Source organism: Grampus griseus (genome assembly GCF_964374135.1).
Source record: "Grampus griseus genome assembly, chromosome: 5".
Classification (NCBI taxonomy): Eukaryota; Metazoa; Chordata; class Mammalia; order Artiodactyla; family Delphinidae; genus Grampus; species Grampus griseus.
In genome coordinates, this window is record NC_138998.1 from 141,995,996 (window position 1) to 142,018,964 (window position 22,969).

At 62.5% G+C, this 22,969-nt stretch overlaps 1 protein-coding gene across 2 annotated transcripts; it reads right to left on the reverse strand.

Moving 5' to 3' along the window:
• Positions 1 to 1,987: 1,987 nt before the first annotated feature.
• Positions 1,988 to 13,784, reverse strand: CFAP410 (cilia and flagella associated protein 410). Of its 2 annotated transcripts, XR_014296823.1 has the most exons (8): positions 13,621 to 13,784; positions 12,155 to 12,173; positions 10,738 to 10,784; positions 7,933 to 8,162; positions 6,789 to 6,957; positions 5,878 to 5,971; positions 2,770 to 3,289; positions 1,988 to 2,623 (listed from the first exon to the last, which is right to left on the reverse strand). XR_014296823.1 is itself a non-coding variant. In XM_082655638.1 (7 exons), exons 1-7 carry the CDS (start codon positions 13,695 to 13,697, stop codon positions 3,158 to 3,160), a joined length of 768 nt encoding a protein of 255 aa, XP_082511764.1. In that variant the 5' UTR covers positions 13,698 to 13,784; the 3' UTR covers positions 1,988 to 3,157. The 2 variants fall into 2 exon arrangements, 1 of the variants encoding a protein (XP_082511764.1); XM_082655638.1 differs by having other exon boundaries at positions 1,988 to 3,289.
• Between the last annotated feature and the right edge of the window lie 9,185 nt (positions 13,785 to 22,969).

The window sequence follows — 22,969 nt, forward strand, 5'->3', positions numbered from 1 at the left end:
AGGCAACATGCAGTGTGTTTGTCTCAGTCTGATGGTTGAGTCGGGCCGCTCACCTGTCAGGGCTGCTCACCTGTCAGAGTGCTCACCTGGTGAGGTGCTCACCTGTCAGCAGTCCCGCCCATTGGGCACGTGGGGACGGTACAGTGACACCGCACTGGCTTGCCTACTTGTCGTCATCCTGAGGAAGGGTTTACGCAGGTGCTACACCCCTGGCCTGGCTAAGGTTCATAGGTTTGTCTCTTCCAGCCCTGCCCTGCCCACCAGTCCCTGCAGAGGGGGCAGGGCACGTGTCAGGCCCCTCAGACAAGCTGTGGCCACCCCCCTCCCTCATGTGAGGCTGTGACGGGCAGCTGTGCCCTTTACGTAGAAATAGCAAAAAGTGACAGCCCTGCAAGAGGAGAAAGACGCCGACTTCCCAGGGACGAGGCCCCGTGTTGAACAGGGATGAAGACACTCAGGTCGGCGACAGCAGGACACAGACCAAGCTCGGGCTCCTGTGTGCCCACGCCGTCCTGGCTGGCTGAGCGGCCGCAGGAGCGCAGGGCAGGCACAGCTCATACTGGCGGCGCTGCTGGCCTCACTCAGCCAGGCCACTGTTCGCATCCACTCCTAGCCGGGCCAGCGCTCTTCCTCGGCCCGAGAAGATCCGATGCTCGCCACGGTGGCATCCCGCTCGGCGTCCCCAGGTGCTCCCACACCCTGGCGGGGCGTCTCAGGACCACAGGCTCCCCAGGAAGACAACGGAGCCCGTGTCCATTCACAGCGCCCTGGAGAACCACTGTCCTCAGGGGATGCTGGCAGCCAGGACCCCTTGTTTCTTGTCTAATTTCCCAACTGATTTGACGGGGGCCCCGTGAGCATCCCAGAGGCCCCACGAACGCTTCCCAGAGGACATGACCAACAGAGGGAAGCCCCAGTGTCCTCCTGCAAACAGGGCAGCCCTGGGCTCAAGGACAGGGCGGGTAAGCGGCCCCTGCAAGGCTCCTCTCCACTCCCGCTCCTCCTGAAACTTGCCCCCAGTCAGCACGATCAGAGGGCGCCCCCACTGTGTCCTCCCCAGAACTCGGGGCTCACCTCCTGACCCACTGCGGGGTCGGGGGAGCAGGCTGAGGGAGGAGGGTCTGCAGCTCAGCAAACGGGGGGGCGCTCGGGGTCCCCACCCACCCAGCGGCCGGGAGACGGGGTGTCGCCTCCACGTGGGAGGCTCTGGCTGCGCTGCAGCCTGGCCCAGCGCCCCACGTCAGGTCAGGACCCAGATCTCGGGCCTGTCCTGCCACGAGTGTTGGACGCTGCGTGCAGCACAGGGGCTGCTGGCGCAGGTGACCCAGTGGTGGGGTCCGAGATGCAGAGTGACCGCCCTCGTTCCTGGGCAGCAGCTCCGTGGGGAGCACACAGTGCGTCTGGCCCACCTCTGGCTGCACTGACCAGCGTTTCAGACGAGCGATGTGTCCTCTTGGGTCTCAGCCCTTTCCTCCTTAAACGGGGGCCAACAGGACAAACACACAGGCCGTAATGCCAGCACCTGCTTTGCTCCGAAACCCCACCTTCAGGGTTACCTGGGGCGAAGTTCAGAGCTGGGACTATGACGTGCCCAGAAAGACCGGCGGCCTGGGATCCAGGCCAGGGGTGGACGCGCTTCGTCCTCGGTCCAGATCGAGGGCTTCAGACGGGCACCGAGGAAGCAGGTGGCCGGGAGTGGGAGCCGGTGAGCTGACAGGAGGCTCTGACTAGGGGGTGGCGAAGGTGGGATGCGGGGGGAGCTGAAGAGTCAAGGGGCTGAGGCGGGCAGCTCACCCCGACCGGGGTCTGAGTCGAGGGTCCCTGACTTAGGCGAACCAGATCGTGGGGCAGGGGAAGTGGGTGTGAGCCGTGCCTCGCGGGTGAGGAGAGGGAGGGTGTTAATGCAACATGAGCACACACAGCTTGTTCTAACCAGGACGGGGCTTTATTGAAGACATCCAGCGTCCCGTAACACGAGAGAAGGCACATGCGCAGGCCACGGCCACCCGTCCTAGACGGCCCCGCGTGGCGAGTCCTCGCTTCCCGCGGCCAGACCTCACCCCCTGCCCTGAGAAGTACAGGGGGGCCCCAAGGTGAACCACCGCCTTCCCCGCAGCCCCCCATGAGGCCAGCGTGAGACGGCTGCACCACGAGTGCGGCTTCACCTTCCCGGAGCCGGTGGTCTTTCGGGCTGGTGTCTTGCACACGCTGTGGTCAGTCCCCCTTGGGTCTGTGCGGCGCTCATGCAACCTGACACACCCTCGGCTCCCACAGGGACGTGGACGTTCCTGTCCCAACAGGACACCAGTCCCTGTCATTTCAAGCCCAGCAAGAAGGGACCTCCCCTAACAGCTCGGAGAGCACGCTCCTCCCCTGGCACTGGGGGCACCAGGAAGGACCCCAGGGCTGTGGAGTCACCGCCCGCATCCTGGTCACCGCAGCAAGGCCTGCAACTCTTCCCAAAGGAAGAGAACATAAGACGCCGTTCCCAGAAGGCTGTCCGTTCCCACGCGGCTGCTTCAGGTCCCCGGACAGAAGCGGCAGGCCTGTTGTCCAGGTCTTCTCACTCGGGCAGCACAGACCCTGTGTGTTGTGCGGGGCTCTCAAGAAGGGACACAGTGCCCTGCAGACAAAACGTCCCTGGAGGCGGCAGGCAGCCCACCCCTAAGGTTGCCACCGTTCTGGAAGTCTTCTATGGTCAACAGAAATCCATCCCATGACAGCGTCAGACAACTGGCTGAGAAAACATGCGCGAGCGACTGCCCTTACCTTTAACAAGAATGTCAAGGCCGTGCCTGTCATTCAGGAAACATCTGCTTCCAGGTCAGACTTTGGAAAAATATTTATTAGGGAGGACGGCTGCAAAGCCCACCTTCAGGAAGAGGCAAGTCGAGGTGGCCCTGCCATACAGGAGGGCATCTGGCTACGGCCCCTCACAGCAGAGGGCACAGGGGCAGGTCTGCCCAGCCAGCCCCTCCTGCCCTGGGTGCCCATCCACAGCGCAAGCTCGGCTTTCCTGGGTGGGCGAGGCTTCCTAAGGACGCAGCCCTGTGCGCCGAGGCTCAGCCTGGGGTCAAGCAGAGGCCGCAGCTGTGACCCCCACCCTCCCAGGTGTTCGGGAAGACGCCGGACTTCAGCTCGGGGTCCCCGCTGACAGTCACTCCATGGCCTCCTGCAGCTCCTGCTTCTGCAGGGCCTGGAGCCGGCTGACCACGCGCTGGTGGACGGCCTCCAGCCCCTCGCTGTCTAGTTCCCGCAGCAGCAGGAGGACGGCGGTCAGGACGTTGTTCTGGGGGCACAGAGAGTCACTGGGTGAGCGTTACGCCTGCGAGGCTGGGCCGCCCACACCGCGACACATGCGCACATCGCGGGAGCATAGCCTGCAGGAGGGCGGCCCTGCAGGCAACAGGTGGAGACTCCGGCAGACGGAAGCCACAGTCGTGGCACGGGTGTGGCACTCACCGCCGGCGGGGACTTCCTACAAACTGACTTACCTCCTGTTCACAGCCCTGAGGCCCAGAGAGGCTGGGCGGCAATGGAGCAGAGGCCTGCCGCAGGCTCTCGGCAACACGCACTCAAATGCACACGTGCTTAGTGTGTGATGCACCCGTGTCCACATGGCTACACCTGGTTTCCATCTGCATTTGAGCAGGGCAACATTGCCATTTCTACTAGGAAAATTGTGGAAGGATTTTGCACAGGCGGCTACTTGAGCCGATCCGTCTTGTGGGATGAGCTGAGGCACAGCTGCAAGCCAGAGCGTGTGGCCCATGTGGACACGTGAGGACGTGGCTCAGGGGCTCACGCCTGGGGTGCCGATCCCTGGCTCTGCAACGCCCCAAGACTCCTGCTGCCCTCAAATCTCACCAGCCCTCCCCCGTGTCCCCAGGTCTTCCTGGCCACCGGCACCTTGCACTCAGAGGCTTGTGGGGGGCTTCATGCCCACAGGGACACCCAGCCTGGCCGGGACCCTCGGTGGCAGAGCCAGGCCCCTTCTCTTCTCTGCTTTCAGAGCAGGTGTCCTGTTTGAGCAGGTTTGATAGTCTTTCGTTTGCATTTAGGGCAGGCGCGGAGCTGAACCAGTGTCTTCAATCTCTGGTCCACTCTGCGCCGCAGAGGCCCTGGAGTGGGAGTGAGGGTGCGGGGAGCTTCAGGCCTTAGCCCACCTGCTGGGCAGACCTGCCACTGGGGACGGTACATGCCTCGGGCTCCTCCCAATACATGTGGGAAGTGTGTGCAGGGACCCTGAGCTGCCCCACGCGGCCACCTCACTGAGGAGAGTGTTGCCACGAGGGGACAGTGACCTGCCGGGGTGGGGCAGGGCGGGGGCGACTGCTGCCTAGGTCGGCCTTCAGCCTGCGGCCACATCTGTCCACAGCCCTGGGGGCTGGTACTTCCAAGGGCGGGGCCTCAGTCCACCCACTTCTATACCTCCTGTGAGCTCTGCATGCATTTCAAGTGGCCACTGCATGAATGAGAGAGGCCCAGCCCGTGGCTTCGGGCAGCCCCGCTCGGACTGTGGTGCCCCTCTTCACGATGCCACAGGGAGGTCACAGCGCCTGACAGCTCTGGTCAGGCCGAGCCAGGGGCTGGAGCAGGTGCTGGGGGGTCACGGGCCTCCCCACAGACCCTGGTTCAGACAGCTCCCCTTCCCACGTAAGCCGGTGGCGAGGTCCCCTCTGGGCTGAGCTGACTGGTGACCCATTCCCCTGCCAACGACCGGCTCAGGGAACCGACAGCGAGCCTGCTGGGGGGCAGGGGGCACGTGGGGAAGATGCTGCACTGGTGAGAGGACACACGGCAAGAAACGGCCCCACCCTTCTGCCGGTCGCGAGCCTGGAGCAGGACATCCCTGTGAGCGCGGGACGAGCCCAAGCACAGGCCAGAGTGACACAAGAGGACTTGGAGGGACCCGGGTCCTCGCTGATGTCACTCAGCTGCCCACACGGCCTACTTATCGCTCAGCCAACAAGCCGTGGTCCATCAGGGGTGCCTGTGGGGCCGTGGGGCCCGCCGCCTGGTCACTGCACTTACAGGGATGCCTGTGGGGCCGTGGGGCTGCCGCCTGGTCACTGCACTTACAGGGGTGCCTGTGGGGCCTGCCGCCTGGTCACTGCACTTACAGGGGTGCCTGTGGGGCCGTGGGGCTGCCGCCTGGTCACTGCACTTACAGGGGTGCCTGTGGGGCCGTGGGGCCCGCCACCTGGTCACTGCACTTACAGGGGTGCCTGTGGGGCCTGCCGCCTGGTCACTGCACTTACAGGGGTGCCCGTGGGGCCGTGGGGCCTGCCGCCTGGTCACTGCACTTACAGGGGTGCCCGTGGGGCCGTGGGGCCTGCCGCCTGGTCACTGCACTTACAGGGGTGCCCGTGGGGCTGGGGGCCTGCCGCCTGGTCACTGCACTTACAGGGGTGCCTGTGGGGCCCGCCGCCTGGTCACTGCACTTACAGGGATGCCTGTGGGGCCCGCCGCCTGGTCACTGCACTTACAGGGGTGCCTGTGGGGCCGTGGGGCCCGCCGCCTGGTCACTGCACAGGGACACCGCCGCCGCCCTGGCCAGGAGGGGCCCTGCTTCTAACCGCAGGCGCGAGGCCTCTCCCCAGGCAGCAACCTTCCCGCCCCCAGACCACACTCGGCACAGCCCCAGGCGCGGGGGGGCCCCCCCGCTGCGCACTCAGGCGCCCCCTCCTCCGTCTGCCCCGCCCAACCAGCTTAGATGGAGACACAGACACTGGACCCGGATGGTCGGCTTCCCGCCCTCTAGGGCCTGGCTTCGCGCGTCCCTGTGGTGTCTCCAGCCCCTGCCCCCCGCCCCCCAGCCCCCAATCTCCACATTCCGGGGACTCTTCCGGCCAGAGCAGCCTCCGTCACACTCACCCTGTTCTTGCGACTGCTTGTGGTCGCCTTCTGCGAGAAGGAAGGAAACGGGTCCCGGGAAAGGCGCTTCAGGCCGAGCTGCCCCTGGGTGCCGCTGGCGGGGGCGGGCGGGGGGAGGACAGCGGAGCGTGAGGCCCGAGGGGCGCGGAGCCCCGCCCGCACTGTTCACACAACATCTGTGGGTCCGGCGCCTCGGGGAACAGCGAGGAAGAGGCTCCTAAAAGTGGACCCCACCCCGTCCGCAGGGAAAGCCCCACTGCAGGACTCCGCTTCTGGGGGGACAGGAGCAGTAGACGGGGGGGCCGGGGCAGCTCTACTTCTCTGACCCCTGGGGTCACCTCCCTGCTCCTGGCGCTCCCCCCGGGGCCGGGGGTGGGGCACTAGCACAAATGCTGCACGAGCCCCGGCCACGTGCCCTCCCCCTCCCGCCGCGGGACAGCAAGGCGCGTGGGCCGCATCTGTAAGCAGACGCCCGGCCTGGGCCCCGCTGTGAACAGTGGTCTCCACCACGTTCCCCAAGTCCAGTTTCTGCCCACAAACGTCTGTGACAATCATTCAATTTGAGGTGCCCTGTGGGTCAGGGAGGGAGGGCCCTCCCTCAGCCCACACGCCCCGCCGTCCCCTGGGCTCCTGAGGCCACACAGAGGCTCGGCCGGCCACGGCCATGGCCACGAGGCTTCCCTCCTGCCCAGGGGGCCCTGCACGCCCACCAGCCCACCACCCTGAGTCCACCACTCCCTGCGGAGGGCTGGTCCCACACTCGCACGAGCTCCCTGCCCTGGGCCTTCTCCTGGCCACGTGGCTGACCCCAGGCTGAGGGCCCCTGAGAGCCAGCCCAGAAACAAACACCCGCAACCCCATCCAGCCCCAGAGGCGCGCGTGGGAGGACCGGGCAGGCCCGCGGGCCACACCTGCTCTCCTCGCCGAGGCTCAGCGGGTCCCGTGGCATCTCGGCGGCGGCATCCTCGGCGCTCAGGGTGTAGGACAGCTCGGGCGGGCCATTCCCTGAGTGCTGTCTGCTGGGGGCCGTGACCTCCTCTCCCTCCACCAGCGCTCGGGACACCTCCTCCTCCGTCACAGCTTGGGAGGGGGAGGGGGAGGGGGCGAAAGCATCAGTGGCCTCACCGCAAGCGAGCCCCGCGAGCCGTGGCCCCGCCGTCCCCTCGGCGCTCAGCACGGCCTGCTTCGGGGACGAGGCGGCTGACTGTCCACCCCGACGGCCAGCACCCGGGAGCAGGGCTGGGCCCCCCACCATTGCATCCCGCCCTGGAGGTGCTGGAGAAACGACACATGGCCAATGACTGCTTGTGAATCTGAATTTCAGCATTTGCCAAAAGCAGATAGATACTCATAAAAAACCCTAAACTAAGACAGGTTTTTAAAAGGAATAGACCCCACTATATTTCTTCTATTTCACTCACACATGACAGTTTATCTGAAGCTTATTTATATTAAAGTCATTCATCTAGGAGAAAATAATCGTGCACATAAGGGTCAGGAACCAGCACAGAGAACGCCAGGGGATTCACAGGAAAAAGGCCTGGCCCTGGACACGAGCTGGAACCCCAGAGGCAGGAGCAGGAAAGGCCCACACACGTCGCCTCGTGCGTGATGGAGGAGATGCGGGTTGAAACGGCAGGAAGGCGCCCCCCAAACCCCCACCCCACCCCTCCAACAGCAGGGCAACCCGGGGTGGGAGGGGTCAAGGACCGATGGAGCACCCTCACCTGCTGGCATCACCACCTTGGGACCCTGTCGACCAGCAGTGACGCTGCCTGGCCACCCAGACCGTCACGCGCTCCCGGGGCAGGCGGGTGAGCATTTGGAGCAGAGGGTACTTAGCAGCATAAAAAGGAGAAGCAGCAGCTCAGCGCTTCAACGGCGGGACCGAGAAACAACGGTGCGGGTTCAGCTGAGCTCCTGCACTCCGCGAGGGGCCGCACCGGGCGGCAGACGGCACAACCTGGGGCACCCCGAGGAGGCCGGCCTCCCCGGCACCTGCGAGAGGGGAGGGGTGGAGCCTGCCCGCGTGCGACCCGGCCCGCGGGCACCTACCCTGGTTGTCCAGCTTCTGCAGGTGAGGCAGGTTGCGCAGGACGGTCATGCGGTAGAGGTGAGGGCAGGCGCCGCAGCAGGGGTTCTCCGCCAGCCACAGCACACGCAGGCACGGGAGGCCCTTCAGGTAGAAGAGCTCCGCCAGGCTGGAGATGCAGTTCTTGCGCAGGTAGAGCTCACTCAGCTGCCGGCAGCGGCTCACGGGCTCCAGGGTGGAGATGCTGTTGACGCTGCAGGGAGACGGCCGTCAGTGCCCGCCGGGGCACCCCCGCCCCACGGAGACGAGAGCACTGCTGGTCCAGTGCCCACCTGCCCTCGCCTTAGAAGTAGGTCAGACCCGGCTGTGGCCAGTCAAGTGCAAGGGAGGGCTCGGGCCCAGGAGAAAGCCCTGGGGGCGGGGGAAGCTCCTCCAGCTGAAGGTGGGAGCGGCAGCCCCGGCTCTGTTGAGGCCGCGAGGAGTCAACCTTGGGGGTAGGAGGTCTCAGCCCCCTTACAGGACAGGAGACTGCGGCCTCCCCGGGACACACCAAGCCCAGAGCTGGCAGTGGCCAGGAAAACCCATGTGACCGAGAACCGAGCACTGAACTTCCAAACCCAGGTTCACCAAAGAAACAGCCACGGGTTTAAATGATGAGTGACCCAGAGACAGGACAGCAGCCAGGCGCCCGGCAGAGACCTACAGGCTTGAGCTGACGGGACGGGATCACTCCCTGCACACCCAGTCGGACCAGCCGGCTGAGCCCGAGGGGGGCAGCCGGCAACCTCACGCCCTGAGCCCCAGGCCGCAGGGGACCCTGCCCGACGTGCCAGACCGGTCTAGACCACCCTGTGCTGGACGCCGCATTTGTGCCGGGCAGGCTGTCCCAACTCCTGCCTTAGGGCCGCTGCTGCCCCACCCGACGCTCACTTGTCAACGTGGTTGCTGGTGTGCTCGGCACCACCTCGCCCGGCAGCCGGGATGAGGCTGATGCCGTCTCACCACGAGCAAACCCAGGCTTTGGAATCCTCACATCAGGGAAGCTGCGCAGGCCACGGGGTGAAGCGAGAACTTCAACCTGCAGCGGCCTGGAGCCCCTCCTCACCCACCAAGGCTGCCGCTGCTACAGACCGAACGTGTCCCCCAGATTCAGATGCTGGGATCCTGACCCCCAGTGCAGTGGTGTTAGGAGGTGGGGCCCCCGTGAGTGGGGTCAGTGCCCTTATAAAAGGGACCCCACAGAGCTCTCCGCCCTTCTGCCAGGTGTGAGCCAAGAGGCAGCCCCTCACTAGACCCTGACCTCAGGCTTGTGGCCTCAGAGCTGCGAGGAATCAATGTCTGTAAAATCCCACTAGAGCAGCCAGAATGGACTAAGCCTTCCTGCCCGTGGGCACCGAGACCAAAGCCAAACGCACTCATCTCACAGGACGGCCGACCCGCATCCAAGCAGCAGCCCCCACACGGCGGGGGTCCCACCAGCTCAAGCGGCCAGACAGCCCGGCGACAGCCCTGGGCACTGTCCTCCCCCGGCCGCGGCGGTGAGAACCCCTGCTGCACGACGAGGGAGGCCCGGCAACTTGCCCCAGATTCCTCAGACAGCGCTCGGCAGCGACGAGGTTAAGTCCGCAGCCCGCTGCAAGTTTCCTGCTACTTTTGGGTAATGAAAGTAAACACTTGTTTGTCAGGTAGGGCCTTCTGGGGCATGGGCTCAAATCCCAGCTCCACTGATAATCGTACCAGGTGAGTGACAGTGGACGGCTGGCGCCCCACGTGCCCCACTGCACGTGCTCCTCCTGCCTCCACCCCACCCCACCCCGGGGCCGCTGCTGCCTTCACCCCCGTCCCACGGGCCTTGCAGCCAGGGAAGCCAAGGCACACAGGCCCGAGCTGGGCCCCGGGCGGGAGACCGGTCCTGGGCCCACTCCTTCATTCATTCCTTCATCCCGCAAGAAGGTGCCGGCCTGAGCCTGTCGGGTCGGGACTGGGGGTGCGTGAGCACAAGGTGGGCGGCACGGCACCCACCAGGTGACCTCAGAAGGTGCAAAGGAGGCCGAGCAGAGGGCTAGGGAGGGACAAACAGGATGGCCGGCTGTGTGACGAGGAAGGTAAGTGACGGGATCTGCACGGGACCGAGGGCCTACGACCCCACATGCAGGGCGAGTCCTGCGACCTCTGAGCTGCCAAACAGGGAGTCTGCCTTCCTTACAGGGCTTAAATCTCCCTGAGGTTTTAGGTGTGGGGACCTGCAGAAAGCACCCACCCCGGCATCTGGCAGGGTCAGCTCCCTCCCGGGCCCAGAGCACACAGGACAGAGCTCAGGGCTGGAGGGCGTTCCTTCCTCCGCCTGACCCTGCAAACTCCCCAGGTGCCTGAAGCCCCAAGGACAGTATTTGGTTCTTTCAAGGTTTCCTTTGTTAAACCGCTAATGATTCTGGAAGAGGTCAGCTATTACCAAGGACAGATCGTGTGATGCAGGGAAGCTGGCAGAGCTCCAGGCAGTGATGGAACCAGGAGGGCAGGAGAGGCTGGCGCGCTGGGGCAGACGTGGTCACCCTGGGGCAGCTGCTCACCACTAGGAGGGCGGCACCCACTGACCCCAGGATGGGCAGGGCGAGCTCAGGGGGAGGCCCGGTGCCCTCCAGGAAGGGGGGGCGGAGCTGCAGAGCAGCCAGGGCCTCGTGCTGCCTAGGCCTGGCCTGCAGCAGCGGCCCTCCCACACCTTGGTTGGGAATTTTCAGGTTATCTAAGGGCCTGCAGGAGGGATCTGAACATTCTCCTCCTCTTCCAGCCCCGGTGACTTAAGAGTGGGGCGGGCCGGCATTTACTACCTGAGGGTGATCACTTCCAGGCTGGGCATTTCCCGGCATATGGAGATCTAGGAAGGAAAAGAATGTGATTTTGCAAAAGTCGCTGCACTGGCCCTGTGGCGTCACCCCTCTCAAGCAGCCAAGAGAACCAAGTTGGAGCTGCAGTCCACCCCATGCCAAGGGCCTAAGCGGAGGAGCCTCCCTCGCCCCAGGAGCACGCAGGGCTCTGCATCCCGCTCCCCTCTGCAGCCCAGACGTCCCCTCTACCTGATGGAGAAACGGGCACCCTCTCCACGACTTTAAACAGCATCTTTACTACCAAATGCTGCCAGTCGTCGAGACGGAGCATTCCTAATTTTAGATGCCCTCAAAGGACACCAGTAAGGGGAGCTGAATGGACAGAGGACCTTTCTTCTTGCTGCCCCTGACATCCAGGGAAAGGACAGAAGCCGCTTCTGGCCAACAGAGCTGTGCCGATAGGGAGACAGGCTTGAAACTGGATCTCAGACCATCTTAACACTGAGTGAGTGGAAGAGAGCAGCGGGGCTCAGGATGGACCACGCAGGGCCCCTGACCCGTGAGGCTGATGAACGGTGAAGCTGCAAATATCTGTGTGCCTGCCAGACCCCACGCACGGGCCAGACGGGGTCCCTCCGTCAACAAGCGCACAGTCCGGTCAGAATGCTTCACATCTGCGGTGGATCTGTTCTCTGTGACAGTGGTGTTTGGCTTCGTTTGTTTTTGCTGCTGAATAGGCAGCACTTCGGCCGCAGAATGAGGCGGAACTGGCTCTTCTGGGCAGCCCTGACAGCATCTCCAACTTTGTTTCTCAGAAAAGGTACAGTTCAAGGTACAAAACGGAAGTCAGTAAGAACCCGCTGACTAGCACCCACACTCTGTGCGAGCTGGAGACATTCATCCCAGAAACGGGCGGGCGGGGGCAGAAATCTATTCATGGACATACAGCTCAGCCCAGCGGCCCAGCTCCGTGCTCTGCCCCCACCCAGGCCCCATCTCTTCCTGCCATGGGAGTCGGGGTGAAGCTGGATCTGACCAAGGGGAGGAGCTGAAGTGAAGGGGCTCCTCGGGGACGTGAAGTCCAGGAACCTATACGAGGAACCTCCGGCTGAGTGCACTGCTCCCTCAAGCCAACCACCCAAGCCCCTGGGGCTCTTCCCCAGGTGGGAGCAGGTCTGTGCCCTGGACCTGCCCGCTCCTCCGTGAGGCCTGCCTTTCACCTGCAGGAGAATGGGTGCAGGAACACCACAGTGCACTTGGGTCCTGTAGAACTGTTTTTTCATGAGTGGTTCTGCCTTACAAGAACTGCTCAAGGAACAAAGTACTGGTCGGTCGCCTGGACCGAATGGGAGCCGTCTGTCAATTTAACCAGCCTCCTGGGGACCAGGAATTGTCTGGAGACGATCAGCATGATACTTACATCAGTGAGGCGGCTGCCCCTGGGGAGAGAAAAAGACATACGCACCTTTATTTTGTTAAAGTTGAATTTAAAACATTAAAAACGAAAATTAATGACAAACGTCTACAGATTTCAAGAGTCTGTGATTTTAACGATAAAGTAAAAGAAATCTCTCCCAGATAACTGACAAAGGTGCCAAAAATCGTTTCCTGGTTGATTTTGGACAAAACTATTTGATACTGGCGGGCTCCTTCGCAGACTAAGGCACGGCAGAGGTTGCCCCATTTGAAGGACACCAAGAGGTACTCATTCTCAAGGCTGCTGCACGGAGGGGTAATTCCCTCACTAATGTGCATAAACAAGGGAGTCTTTGTAAGGGCCAAGTTCAAAGGCTAAACATGAGACTTATGAAACACACTTCAGAAAGCCTGGAATAGGGCTGTTGTGCCTCCCTGCTTAGGGGAAGAATGACCGCCCCATGCAGAACAAAGGCACATATTATTGAAAACAATGACAGGGATGCCGTGGCCAAAATACCAGATGTGCAGCGCAAAGAGAAAGGCTTCTAATGAACAGGCAGAGCTCACTGCAGCCAGTCTGCCCGACACCAGTGGGAGGACGCTCTACTTCTGGCTGAGCGCCACCTGAACTGTCCAGTGTACAGGGCGCGTGGAGCCGTGCTCTGAACCCCCTGTGAACGCGTGCGGACCTTTCCGGAGTTTCAGAAGTACTTCTGGTCCTTCCTCGGCTCAGCTAGGCCTGGCCGCCCTGCCTTTGAGCCTGCACCTGTATCTCTTCCTGTCACCTCCCGGACAGTAAGTCCCCTGGGGACAACCCCTCTCCGTACCCCCCCGGAGCTCAATTACAAAAATGTTTACTGAAGCAGCACTTTAGAGTCTCAGTTTCCTTTCGTTCCCCAAGCAAGGGTGTCAATCACCTTGATCTCCCACCTTATCAGCAGGCCTGGCTCCCAGGGACTGCTGGCAATGTCAGAAATGAGACCTGTCCACAGCGGGAAACGTCTGCCCACTAAAACTACCTAGAAGTCCAAGAACAGTCTTCAAGGTAATTCCAACCGTTTCCAGCAAGGAGGGTTGCTTTGGAGCTGTGTGTGAAATACCACTGCTCAGGAGTGAAAATTCTGAAACGACCTTTCCCCAAAGGCCCCCTGAGCTTATGGCATCACCTCCCAGAGGCTGTGAGCCCCTGGGACCGGGCACACCAGCCTGGACAGGGGCCAGGAAGGTGAGGCCAGAGGTGCCCCCCCTCCATCCTGAACCCCTCTGCATCCTCCACAGGCCCTTCTCGGTCCCGCCCCAGAGCAGAGGGGGCGGGCTGGGGTGCCCGCTCCAGGGCCGAGGTGCTGGGCAGGGGTCTCCATTCCTAGACGGCTCTTCCCAGCCCTGTCCCAGGGAGGGGGTCTCGGGAAGGGGGTGCCGGGCAGCGGGCAGGACACGCGGGGACGGCCTCCGGCCTCTGGGCCTCACCAGCAGTTGAGCTTCCGCACGCTGTGCAGCTCCGAGGCCTTGGCCCGGGACAGGACCATCTTCCGCGTCAGCTTCATGACGACGGGCAGCCCGAAGGCCTCAACCCGGCCCCGCTCTCAAACCGCCAGCTACCACTGAGGCCGTCCGCCAGGCCGCGGGGCTTCTCCAAGGGGCGGGGCCCGCGTTGTCAGGGGCGGGTGCTGAGAGCCCATTGGCCGGCAGCGAGGGGGCGGGCCGGCGCGAGCGCAGTGGGGCCGCCAGGGCCTCTGCTCCGCGCATTGGTTCCGCCGCACATTGGCTCCGCCTCGCCGGCTCCGCTCTGCCCCTGGCGCCGCGCGCCCGGTTCTGCGCATGCGCATTGTGGGGGGGACACCTCTACCCCCACCCCCACCCCACCCCGGCTCTGACGCGATTCTGGCGCGACTCTGGCGCGATTCTGAGGCGACAAGGTTGGAGACTGCGGCCAGACGCGGGACGCCGGTCGGGTCCCGAATCCCAACCCCCGGCCCCCAGCCCCCTCCCCGATCCCCGAACCATGGACACCAACCCCGGGCCCCGGTCCCCGCCCCGAGTCCCAAATCCCGAGCCCCATCCCCTGGCCACAGCCCCCGCCCCCGCCCCGAACCCCAATCCCGGGCCCCAGTCCCCGCCCCGAGTCCCAAATCCCGAACCCCATCCCCTGGCCACAGCCCCTGGCCATAGCCCCCGCCCAGAACCCCAACCCCGGGCCCCAGTCCCCGCCCCGAGTCCCGTGCATTAGAAGTGATGGTCTCCTAACTGCCCTGAATTAGAAAGATTTGAAGTGTTGAGAGGAGAACTCCAGGACAGTCCCAGGGCTGCGTTGATCCTCTCCCTCTCAGCATTTAAGGAAAGGCGGCAGGTGCCAAAGGTACGGGCCAGCCCTAACAGAGACCTCGCCAGTACTTACACATTTTAGAAATCAAAGGTTACTTGGGCTGCAAAGTACATCAAGACAGGTACCGGGGATCTCAGACCCGTTAGAATTGACAAGACCAAGCTCAGCCTCCTCTGGGACCTCTTTCCCATTAGGCCCTGGTCCAGTCTTTGGCCTGCCCAGCCCAATCTCAGCAAAGATCCTGCTAGGTGACCCCCACCCTTGATCTCTGATCGCCCTCATTATCTGATTAAGCGCCTCATCCCTCCCTCACAAGTGGTAGCTAATCTTCTTGGCCTGTAGTTTGCAAGATCCCCTGCCCTTGAAGTCTCTTAGTAACTTTCCATCCACTGGCCCCTCACCGCTCCTTGGCTGTAAATCCCCCTTTTCCTTGTTGAACTTGGAGTTGAGCACAATCTCTCTCCTCTAATTGCAATATTCTTGAATAAAGTCTTCCTTACTCTTTTAACAAGTGTCAGAATGATTTTTTCTTTCACAGGGGTCAGAGGTTGCTTTCCCAGGGTGTCACAGCCACATCCGAAGCCCAGGGCCCTGGAGAGTGGTGAAGGACCTGCATGTACGAGGGACCCCTGGCAGGACCAGGGGTTGCAATTCAGTGGTGGAGAGTGGAATTTTGCTATAGGATCTCCCATCCCATCCAAGCCCACCATTTTTATTGTAAAGACAATACAGAGAATTCCAAAAACAGAAAAGCATCTCCACCGTAGTTTAACAGCTGCTGCGTTTTCTGTATTTCATCCTGTGTGCTGTATTTTGCTGGGACACACCGTGTTGTGAGGGGTCTACCAGTCAGTTCTTGCCCTGAGCCCCCTCATCCATGCCTGGGTCCTACCGTATGGTGGATGGGCCCGGAAACAATCTTGAGTGAGTGGAACCGGGTGCGAGGGGCGTGGGGCCGAGGGCACAGCTAGCTGGAGCACAGGTGGCCCAGACCCCCAGGCGACCTCCACCGTTGTCCCAGTGCCTGTGGCCCCACAGGGGCTCCTCTGATCAGCTGGTGAGGGATGGCCGGCTCAGTGTGGGGCTGGAAACTGCAGGGAGCTGCAGGATGTCACCCTCGGGTGGCCCTGAAAGACTGGTGAAGGCTGATGCCCGCAACAGGCAGAGTTTCGAGCAGGGTGTCAGCCTGGGCTTTGGTTTGATCCCACTTGCAGGCTGGTAAGTCAGCCTGTTACTCCTTCGCGGGTGCCGGCAGGAGACGGCGGCTCCTGAGTCGGAGACAAAGGACGGTTTATTCCTCGTGGCGCTGGCACGTTTGCGTCAGCGACCTGACCCGAGCTCCACGGGAGCGACGTGAGGGGCTCAGTGGTTGCTCACTGCCCACGCTGTGGGTCCATGCGGCAGGTGCCAGGAGGGGTCAGGGAGCTCTGGATCCACTGCTTTTCCAGCCACAGTGAGCAAGCCTCATCCTGGTCCAGGGGCAGCATCCCTCACGTCTCGCGGTTACCAGCTGTAGGAACAACCCAAGGAACCGGCTGTGCAGCCTTAGCACAGCAGCGAGACCTGTAGGTGAGCACAAGGTCCCGGGAGTGCAGGCCCACCACGTGGAGCGCCTGTTCCTCCACTCTGGGGTGGGAAGGGCACTGACTTTGGGTCACGCGTGGACTCACAGGTGGGCAGGAATGGCCTGACCCTCTGGGTGGTGGTGGGACTGAAAGGAGAGAGACGGGAGAATCGGGGACCGGGAGGTCTGGCGGAGACACTGGGGGTGGGCCGCGGTGCAGAGATCCTCATACCCAGCAGTGAGGCCACCGGGCACTGCCCACGGACGAGGCGCTGGACGGCCAGAGAGGGCAATGCCTCGGCCAGATGATGGCCATCAGCCTCTGTCCTCAGCCAGCCCGGTGCTGGCTGGTGAGTCAGACGGGGCAAGGCCATGGTGGCCCAGACGGAGGCCACACACGGTACCATCCCTCGGAGAGACGGGACGGTGACGCACTCGGGCAGGATGGACACGTTCTGGGGCTGGCCTCGGCTTTCCCACCCGCAGGGCCTCAGGCAGAAAGCACCGTGGTCTGAAGGCTCGCTGTGGTTTGATCCACCAGCACGGGGTCCCACAACATCTCGTCAGATCAGGGGACCCACATCAGGGGCACGAAAACCCTGCGTGATCTGGCGCCTGGCCCCTCCCCTCATCTCGTGCCCCACTCCCCTGGCGCACTCCACGGCCACTATGGCCTTCCTGGTGGTCCTCAAACACACGACTTAAGTTCACCTCGGGGCCTTTGCACCTACTCTTCCCTGGGTCCAAATGGCTTTCATCGGATTGTTCTGGTTCGATCCATCACACTTCCTTAGAAAGTGGATCACTTCCTCAATGCACCCTGCTGAGAAAGGCCGTCCCAGCTTGCCTGACACTGACCCTGTGACCTCCAGCTCCTGCCGCGCTGAACTCTCAATGTTTTCCACGCCCTGGGGTGGTTTATGTCATTCTTCCCCTGGACTGCGGGTCTGGGCTCCTCTTTTCCCCAGAGCCCCAGCCCCTAGACAGCGTCTGCCCACGGTGAGGCTGGCTGACCAACGTGCATGCAGGGTCTGCAGGGGCCTTCGGATGCCAGCTCTGGCAGGTCCCCGAGTCACCACTCCCTCCCCACCCACTGGGGGTGAGAAGGTTTCCTTCCACACTGGGTTTGAGGACTGCCAACGGACGTGGGAGCTTAGCGTGGCGCTTGGCAAGCGGACGGGAGCTGGGGGGTGGGGGGACCGGCCGAGCGATCAAGCCTCTCTGCCCTCATCCACCGACGGTGATGCCGGCCGCTGCAGAGAGCGGTCCGGACGGACAGACTCGGCTGCAGACCACAGAATGGACTTGTGGAAGAGAAGTGAGGCCTGTGTTTATTCATTTTATTCTGTGTCCTGACCGTCCGGGGCATTTCCGTCTCCGTTCTCATCCTTGTCGCTGCAGAATGAATGGGCCACCTGGTAGAGCTTTCTGGGCGGGCACACAGCCACGAGGGTGTCCACGGTCTCTACCCTCCTGGGCAGCACCACCATGCCCACTTACTTCCATGGGCAGTCCCTTTGGATTAGACGTTTCTGGAATGCAGTTCATCCTTTGACCTCAGAAATGAAGTGATGGAGGTTGTCCCCCAGCATGAAGCCCACTCCTCTTGGTCCGCTCTCTAGACGAGGGTCAGCACCCCCTAGCCAACAGGCCAGATCCAGCCAGTGCCTGTTCTTGTAAATAAAGTTTTATTGGCACACGGCCAGACCCATCCGCTTATGTTTTGCCATCGGCTGCTCTCTCGCTGCGAGGGCAGAGTTGAGTAGTTCCAACCGAGACCATCACCTGCAAAACCTGAACCATTAACCACCCGGCCCCGAACGGAAAAAGTCTGCGGCAGCTGCCCTAGGCTCTGGCCGTGTTGGCTCCCAGCCCCCAGCCCCTCCCCTCCTTCCTCTGCTCTTCTCCAAGGAGCCTGCAGCCTGGCCTCTCTTTGCTCCTGTGTATTATTCATGAGCAGGGCTCGCCACGCTAATCGCTTAGATCACTATCTTTTCAGTGATTGTGGTTTTTCTCTCGCTGCCAGACCAGGGGGCTTTATATCTCGGGCATGACGTCCGCGCGGTAACAAAGTCTCCTGCGCTGCGTTTCCTTTATCTGAACTGGAAACAACCCTCGGTCAAGATCAGTACTTGCTGCTCTTGCACTTTGCGGTTCCTGCTTCTTATTTTTATGGAAACGACATTTCATAATTGCTCTTGCAGCAGTGTGAAACATGTGGTGAGACATGCTGGTCTCTAGGAGGGAAAGAGCCCCACAGGGAACGATGTGGGCACATACGCTTCGTCAGAAGCCTGATTCATGAGATACTTCACCTTAAGCAATGTTCCCACAGAGGCCCTGGGGTACCTGGAAACGAGAGCCAGCCCGTCTGCACCTGTCCATCGGATGATCCTGCAGTTACTTCTGTCTCATGAAATATTAACTTCCCCTCAGTGTGCTTTTAGTCATGATGGCTCTTGGGCCAGAGGGCATCAAGGGAGGAGCCCTGGGTGAGAGTATGGGCACAGCTGCTGACGAGCAGCTGCAGACGCGGGTGGGTCTCCTCTTCCTTTGCCTGTTAACTAGGGTCTGAGATGCCTGTCCGGGGTTGTGGCCGTCCTCGTAGCAGAATACATCCCGTGGCGGCCACTCACTGAGCGCTTGCTACTTGCGGGCTCTGAGGATGCAGCAGTGATGTCTGGAAGGCTGTGCCCCCTGTAGCGTGCAGTCCTGCAGGCCAGAGCCGTCGGGTAACACCCACTGTTGCTGTTCTTTAACTCCGTGGTGCCAACCACCTTGGAGGAGTGGCTCCAGCTGCCTTTAAAGTGTCTGGAAAAAACGATCAAGTGCCGTACAAGGGGCTCTGCTGGGTTCCGACACGTTCCCCAAGCTGCTTAGGAACCTCCTGATGACCGGAGAGTGAGACAGGGGCCAGCCTTTGGCTGGTGGACCCGTGGCACTGCCGGCTGGCTGCTTTGTGGAGAGGCAGGGGCGGGTGGGGGTGAAGGGCCTTCCAGAGGAGGGTGCTCCGGGCAGGAGTCTGCACACTAGGTCAGCACGCCCAGGGGAGGAAATGAGGGTCAGCAGGCAGACCCTGGGCCCTGGGATCAGAGAGGCACAGGACCCTGTTCACTTCCCTGGACCCTGAGCAAGGGCCCGGGAGTGGCTGTGGGGCCTTGTGGGGTGGCAGCTGGGAGGGAGAGGGCAGAGGGCCTCTGTTGGCTAAGAGACTTGTGGCCGGGGAGTTTGGACCTTTAGGGAAAGTTGGGATCAGTCTTTCAGAATCCAGTCCCCTCTGCCCTCCAGCCAGGAGGACTGAGCGGGGCAGGGCAGCCAGGGTGGAAATCAGGCACCTGAGGGCCCAGGGGCCAGCACGTGGCAGGGTGGATACTGTGCGGTTGCATCTTTCCGGCTCCCTCGGTTCCTGCCTTCCCGGGAACGGTCTCCTGGCTTTGGGGCCCCCAGGAAGACAGGTGACGGCAGGGATAGGCCGGCAGGGGAAGTGGCTCACCCGGTGCGGTGCCGGGGCCCCCTGGGTCTCCAGCTCTGGCTGACACAATCCCCACCCAGCCCTGCGCGCCCCGCCTCCCAGTGCTCTTTGGACTTGGCCAGAATCGCTGCCTCCGGGTTTACACGTGCCGCCAGCCTCTCGGGAGGGGGTCTGGGGAGGCTGACCTCCCAGCTCGGGCGTCTGGGAGACCCCGCTCCTGCGGCTCTTCTCTCCTCTTCGGCTCTGGCCTCGGGCGCGGGACGGGGCGGGCTGCGCTCTCCGGAGCCGTGACGCAGAGCGCGCTGCGGGGGCCCCGCGGGGCCAGGGCTGCAGTCCTGCGCAGCGGCGCGCGAGTGACGCGGGGGCGCGGGCCTCCCCGAGCAGGTAGGCGCGCCGGCCGGGGTGGAGGACACCGGGGTGCGGCGAAGGCGCCGGTCGCGGGGAGGATGCGCAGGGGTCCAGGGGCGCCGTTCGGGCCGGCACAAGCGGAGCATAGGCTGGGGTGCGTGCGCCGCGGGGTGCGGGGACCCAGGCACCCGCCTGGGTGCAGGCGCGGCGGCGGGAGCTGGGGCGCGGCTGGGGTTCGGGGACGACTGCAGGCTCTGGGGTCTGAGTGAGCCGGGGCGCAGAGGGCTGGGCGCGGGCCCGGGCTGGGGAGCTGGTGCGGGGCTGCGGCGGGCGTGTGGGGACGGAGGCAGGGACCCAGGCAGCGCGGGTGCGGGCGTCCGCTGGGCTGCGGCGCGGGACGCAGGCGCTGCGACAGGGCTGGGCGCGGTCTGTCCGGGGGGAGAACAGGGACTTGGCCATCTCAGGCTCTTGCTCCGACACCCGCGCCCCCCGCCCCCGCCCGAGACCTCCCGGCCCAGTTCTGCGGCTGGTACTTCCTTTGCCCCTCACCCCGCGTGTGGCCATTTACAGCCTGGAAAGTGCTTTCACAGCCAGCATTTCAAAGGATGCTGGAGCCGAGCCGCTGGGAGCAGCTGCAGGGTTTAGAGAAGTGCAGAGGGGGGTGCACATAGGGCCGCAGCCAGTGTGCCCAGGCCCGCTTGCGGTTCTGTTTCCTGGTGAGTCTTCCGGGCTGGGGAGGGTGGAGTGCCAGCAGGAGCCCTGTCTCGGTCCCCGTGGTCTGGACCCGCGGTCTTGGGTGCGACATTCACCCCCTCAGTCCCCTCCACGGTAACAGCTTCACCTTCTTGTCAGTGTCCTGTGCTAAGTGACGTTTGCGGTGTGCGTGCTGTGTGGCCGTATATTCAGGCCCATGCAGTCAGATACTCTCTCTCTCTTCTTGGAAGTCATTTACTTTTAGCGTTTTCTCAACACGCCTGTGCTAATTGCTTATGAAGAATTTTAGCTATAACACAGGGTGGCCAGATTTGCTTTTAGGTGATATGTGAAGAAAGCAACTGATGATGAGATTCTGGGGAGAAGAACCCCAGAGAAGGTTGGACGGGGGGCTCTGTAAGGTCACTGTCAGCCCTGGGTTTCCGGACTCTCCCAGGGCCTAGGCTGGTGGACGGGAAGCTGGGCATGGCGGGGCTGGGTTGGGGGGAGGGACAGGGGGAGGAGGGAGGAGAGGGTCAGGCCAGCATCCCCCCTGCAGCTGGGCATGGGGATGGTTACACACGGCCGGCTCTGTCCCGTGAAGTCTGATGGGGTGGTGGGTGGGAGGAGTGGCGTTTGACACGTTTCCCAGGGGCCTGTTGGCAGCTGGGGTTGGAGAAAATCCACACAAGCCCCTGCGGGTGAGCTGAGATGGGCAGCTGTCATCTGAGCACACGCACTTGAGTTTCCTAAGACCAAGTCCTTTACGGCTCATCCTTTAGCTCCTTGTCCTGTACAGGACCGAGCCTTGGGGGGGGGGGCGGGAGCCACCTCTCGTCCAGGACCGAGCCTTGGAGGGGGGCGGGAGCCGCCTCTAGTCCAGGACCGAGCCTTGGAGGGGGGCGGGAGCCGCCTCTAGTCCAGGACCGAGCCTTGGAGGGGGGCGGGAGCCGCCTCTAGTCCAGGACCGAGCCTTGGAGCGGGGGCGGGAGCCGCCTCTAGTCCAGGTCCCCTTACAGACTAGCGGCCCGGCTGTACGCTTTTCAGAGCCTCGTTCTCCTCTTTGGTCACCTGGAACATTTCCTGCTCATCTGCTTCCCTGAGAAGCTGGTTGTGAGGCCAGGTGAGCTGCCATATAGGACTGCAGATGGCCCTGTAAGGGCCACACAGGTATAAGGCCCCCTCCGCCATGAGTGCTGTGCCAGGAAGCCCTGGAGGGGCTGCAGAGCCAGCACTGCTGACTGCCGTGTCTCAGTCCATCCAGGCCACTATAACAAAATTCCACGTTCGGTGGTTTATGGACAGCAGGCATTTATTCCTCACAGCTCTGCAGGCTGGAAGTGCAAGATCAAGGTGCCCGCAGGGTTGGTGAGGGCCCCCTTTGGGTTGCAGGGAGATCTTGGGGGTTTCTTTTATAAGTACCCTGATCGCATCCACGAGGGCTCCACCCTCCTGACCTAACTACCACTCAGATGCCCCATCTCCAAATGCCATCGCATTTCGGGGGCCGGTTTCAACGCAGGAATTTTAGGGGAACACAGTCAGACCATAGCATTCTGACCCCCAAAATTCATGTCCTTCCCACATGCAAAATACATTCACTGCATCCCAACAGCCCCCAAATCTTAACTCATTCCGGCGTCCACTCCAAAGTCTGAGTCCAAAGTCTCCTCTAAATACTACCTAAGTCAGGTGTGGGGGGACTCGAGGTAGATTCATCCCGAGGCAGAGTCCTCGCTGGCTGTGAACCTGGGAAACCAGACAGTGTTACCCAGTGCAAGTTCGTGTGCCCGACGGACGCACAGTGAGGCCAAAACAAACCGAAACGTCAGAGTCTGGAGCAGAGAAAGGTTTATTGCAGGGCTGAGCAAGGAGATGGGTGGCTTGTGCCTCCCCAAACCCCAAACTCCCCAATGGCCTTCAGCAAAGCATTGTTAAAGGCCAAGTGATGGGGGGAGTCACAGGGTCTGTGATCAGCTCGTGCACAGCTCTCTGATTGGCTGATGATAAGGTAATGGGCGGGGTCACAGGGACTCACATGATCAATGCTCAGGCTCCAGTAGGTCTGGGGGCTACATGCTCACAGTCATCAAGTAGTTAGCGTCTTCCACTTGGTGGGGGAGGGGCCGGGTGGCTTCACAGTTGTGAAACAATGCAGGAGATGTACAGCAGAGGATGTGGGGAAAGGGCCTGCCCCGGAAGACGCCGTAGGGTCCTGCCTGCCTGCAGCAAGCTGTGTGCCCCCAGGACACAGGGGACGCGCAGGCGTAGGGAGGACGTTCCCGTTCCCAAAGGGGGAGGTTGAAAAACAAGGCAGGGTGGCAAGTCCTGAGCAGGTCCAAAGCCTTGAGGCCCACGGGGGGGTGGTCCTGCCCCTCTGCTGTGCTGGGCACCGTCCGCTGTGCACGCTCCTGGC